This window comes from Coffea eugenioides, chromosome 1 (assembly GCF_003713205.1).
Source record: "Coffea eugenioides isolate CCC68of chromosome 1, Ceug_1.0, whole genome shotgun sequence".
Taxonomy (NCBI): Eukaryota; Viridiplantae; Streptophyta; class Magnoliopsida; order Gentianales; family Rubiaceae; genus Coffea; species Coffea eugenioides.
In genome coordinates, this window is record NC_040035.1 from 43,353,147 (window position 1) to 43,357,352 (window position 4,206).

Here is a 4,206-nt window from a genome sequence, read left to right on the forward strand (position 1 = left end):
GAGTAATTTCGGGTCAACCCTCCAACCTGAAATTTTTTGGGTTCGGGTCAAATATCCTGACCCATTTCGATTTAGCGGGTCAGGTTCGGGTCAGCGAGTTTTCTGTTAAAAAAAATATATTGGAATGTCCTTCTTTAACAAATCCCAAAAAAAAAAAACAAAAAAAAGAGCCTACAGCCAAAATTTTTCATATATCCAAAATTTGGGAGACTAATGAGAATTTAAAGACAGACAAGACTTCCACACGGTTTCGGTAGCTATTTCACGGACGCTAGTACACAGACAGACAAGACTTGCTTAAACAAGCAGAACCCGATAATGTTGCAAAACATGACAACTTGGAAAAATACGGTTACATCTACGGTGGAAATTGGGCATTAGATGATGAATAAATTTTTAAGAGGGCTTTTATTATCATTTTAAAATGTATTGCATTATTTCATCCAAGCACAACCCTTTCTCCAGTGTCCGGTACATTATTTCTTTGTGCGTCCCCACAGAGCACAGTTGGCCTCCTTGCATTGCTTCTGCCTACTGTGGGCAGAAAGTGAACTTTCCACCGTAGACGTAACCTATATGCGTTATCCTCGTTCTGAGTAGTTAACTATGCATATCTGCTTTTCTGAGCTTTAATTCTTGTACGCAATGGCATATGAAAGGAAGAATTTCAGGCTAGCTAGCTCATCTCGTTTTTTGTTTTCTACTCTCTTTCATATCTTTATTATTGCTTCTGCTGCTGCAATTCATTTTGAGACAAGTAATGAGACAGACTACCAATCTCTGCTTGACATCAAGGGTCTAATAAAAGGAGATCCAATCCAGGCTCTGAGCTCCTGGAATGATTCCATTCACTTCTGCGATTGGCGTGGAGTCACATGTGGCCGGCTTCATCAAAGAGTCACTGTCTTGAATATGTCATCATTTCACTTGGTGGGTTCTCTTTCTCCCTCCATAGGAAACCTTACCTTTCTCAGAGAACTCAATATTCAGGACAACAATTTTCATGGTATGATTCCTGAAGAAGTAGGCAGACTTTTTCGGCTTCAATGTCTTTGCTTTGCCAATAATTCCTTTGAGGGAGAACTTCCATTAAATATCACGGGTTGTTCAGATCTAAGTATTCTTGATTTAAGGGGTAACAGGCTCATCGGGCGAATTCGAGATGACTTGAGCACTTTATCTAAGCTTTATGCTCTGAGCCTTTCCAGGAATAATTTCTCAGGCAGCATTCCACCATCTATGGGTAATATTTCCTCTCTTCAAATACTAAGCATATCAAGAAACAATCTAGGTGGAAATATTCCAGCTGAGATTGGTCGGCTTTCAAATCTGCATGTCCTTGAGCTGTCCTCAAATAGACTTTTAGGTGCAGTTCCTCCTCAGCTCTACAACATTTCGGCTCTCCAGATCTTTTCTATTACTAACAATCTATTAAGTGGACAGTTTCCTGCTACTGTGGGATTGACTCTTCCAAACCTTACTTTATTTTTGGCTGATTTGAACCAATTTTTTGGATTAATTCCCACTACATTAGCAAATGCTTCAGGGCTCATAAAAATTAGCATAGGAGACAATTCACTCACAGGACCAATTCCACAAAATCTAGGTAGCCTGAAAGAACTTCAGGTTTTACATTTTGGCCATAATCAAATCTATTAGCAAATGATATTAGCTTTATTTCCTCCTTATCAAATTGCACAAATCTACAAATATTGAGTTTGTCAAGAATTCAAATTGGAGGCATACTACCAACTGCCATTGCCAATCTTTCAACCAAGCTCACATCTTTGTGGCTGAATGATAACATTATATCTGGTAGCTTACCTTCTGGGATTGGAGACATTGCAAGCTTGGGCTATCTCGATGTACGTAATAATTCTCTCTCAGGTATTATTCCTGATTCCGTGGGGAAACTTGTTAAAATGCAGGAGCTTTATCTGTCTGAAAATAGCTTCACAGGAGAAATTCCTTCAACAATCGGTGACATTTCTGAACTACAGATTCTTGTATTAGAACAGAACATGCTTACAGGTAACATTCCTGTTTCTTTGAGTAACTGCAGTAACTTGCAAGGATTTACTGTTACTCAGAATCGCCTAAGTGGAGCTTTACCTAAAGAAATTCTTGGTCTTTCATCTCTCTCTCTTGGCCTCCTCTTAGCTCAAAACCAATTCACGGGATCATTACCATCAGAAGTTGGCAATTTGAAGAATCTTGTGTCATTGGATATTTCAGAAAACAAATTATCTGGTGAAATTCCAACCTCTATTGATGGTTGCGAGATGTTGGAATATGTTCGGTTGAAAGGTAACTTTTTGGAAGGCTCTGTACCTTCTACTTTAGGAGAATTGAAAAGCATTCAGGTCATAGATCTATCTCAGAATAATTTGTCAGAGCAAATTCCAGTTTCTTTGGCAAAATTAAAATTCATCAGCACTCTAAATCTTTCCTATAATATGCTAGAGGGTGAAGTGCCAATGGATGGGACCTTTGCAAACTCTAGTGCCTTTTCAGCACTGGGGAATGGAAAGCTATGCGGAGGAATCAAAGCATTGAACTTATCATCTTGTCCTAAACCTACCAAAAAGAAAGCAAAGCTGTCTACTCCTATAGTAATAGTTATTGCCATTACTATTCCTCTAGCTATAGTTTTACTACTCATATCTGCCTATGCAATTCATAGACTAAGAAGCTCAAAACAACAATTACCTTTTACTTCTGCAGCAGAAAAACAGAATCAGAAGCTCTCATATGCAGAATTATATGATTCCACCAATGGTTTTTCTTCAGAAAATTTGATTGGTGAAGGTAAATATGGCTCTGTTTACAAAGGGGTCCTCAAACCTGATGAGCAAATGGTTGCTGTTAAGGTTCTTAAGCTCCACCAACATGGTGCCCATAAGAGCTTCTTGGTTGAATGTGCAGCGTTGAGAAACATCCGCCATCGAAACCTTGTCAAGATCATAACCTCTTGTTCAAGTTTAGACTTCAAGCAGAACGATTTCAAGGCTTTGATTTTCGAATATGTGCCTAATGGAAGTTTAGAGAATTGGTTACATCCAAGTTCAGCTGAGGAAGAGGGACAAAGCCTAATGAAGCTCCAGTTGATACAAAGACTGAATATTGCAATCGACATTGCGTCCGCCTTGGATTACCTTCATAACCATTGTGGGACACCGATTATCCACTGTGATATAAAGCCAAGCAACATACTTCTAGGTGATGATTTTCGTGCCTTGGTTAGTGATTTTGGCCTAGCAAAATTTCTTTCCTCCATCGAAGGTAGATCCCATCAACATCAAAGCAGCTCAGTAGCAATTAGAGGAACAGTTGGATATGTTGCTCCAGGTACAATTACATGCCTTCTTAAGTTTAAACAATCTTTCAATTAGAATGTCCGTGATGTACACAATTATTCGACCTTTCAATCCCTTCAGCATTTCAGCCAATAATTCTTCTCCGTCCTCCTGGAACTTGAAATTGCAGAATATGGCATGGGTGGAGAGGTATCAACACAAGGAGATGTATACAGCTATGGTATTCTATTGCTTGAATTGTTTACAGGGAAAAGGCCTACTGACAGCATGTTCACAGAAGATTTTAGTCTCCATAGTTATGTTAAGACGGCTCTTTCCCATCAGGTAATCGAAATTGTTGATCCAAAGATCTCAATGGAAGCAGAATCCATAGCAGGTATAATCACCAAAACAAGCAAAGGCGGCAGCATCAGTCAGGAGGAATGCTACCTATCGATGTTTCGGATTGGTGTTTCATGCTCTTTAGAAATTCAAAGGGACAGGATGAATATTAAAGATGTCCTCAGTGGATTACAAGCAATCAGGAATGAGTTTGTTCAGGTTATAAATGAGAGCCAAATGAGATGAGGTGGAGCAATGTGAATTATAGTTCTTAGTTGTGGATAAATCTTGTACATTCCACTCTTTAAATGCTTTGAAGCAGTAGTCAATTTGATTAAAGAAATTTTTGTGATGTGTGTAAAAGCAGTCAACAAGAAGCTGCTATTTACAATCCAATATTGGTTAATTGCTTCTTGGAATCTTACTTCTAGTAACCTAAAAAGAGTTATCCACCTTTATTTTTCTTAGTCTCCAATACTCATAAAATTGATAGATCGGTAGGGACACCAGTTTGTACGAAGCTGTTGAGGGAGCAAGAAGATGGACAACATTATTATTCAGAAAATAC

The 4,206-nt window shown here is 38.7% G+C and overlaps 1 protein-coding gene across 1 annotated transcript; it reads left to right on the plus strand.

Moving 5' to 3' along the window:
• The first annotated feature begins 645 nt into the window (after positions 1–645).
• Positions 646–3,884, plus strand: LOC113773176 (putative receptor-like protein kinase At3g47110). The gene is made up of 3 exons (XM_027317752.1): positions 646–1,626; positions 1,779–3,348; positions 3,487–3,884. The coding sequence occupies exons 1-3, from the start codon at positions 646–648 to the stop codon at positions 3,882–3,884; spliced, it is 2,949 nt and encodes a 982-aa protein (XP_027173553.1).
• The last annotated feature ends 322 nt before the right edge of the window (positions 3,885–4,206 follow it).

Coding starts and splice junctions, on each gene's coding strand:
- LOC113773176 (XM_027317752.1), top strand. CDS start 646: ATGGCATATGAAAGGAAGAATTTCAGGCTAGCTAGCTCATCTCGTTTT. Junction 1,627..1,778: donor GTAGCCTGAAAGAACTTCAG/GTTTTACATTTT, acceptor CTTTCAACCAAG/CTCACATCTTTGTGGCTGAA. Junction 3,349..3,486: donor AGTTGGATATGTTGCTCCAG/GTACAATTACAT, acceptor TTGAAATTGCAG/AATATGGCATGGGTGGAGAG.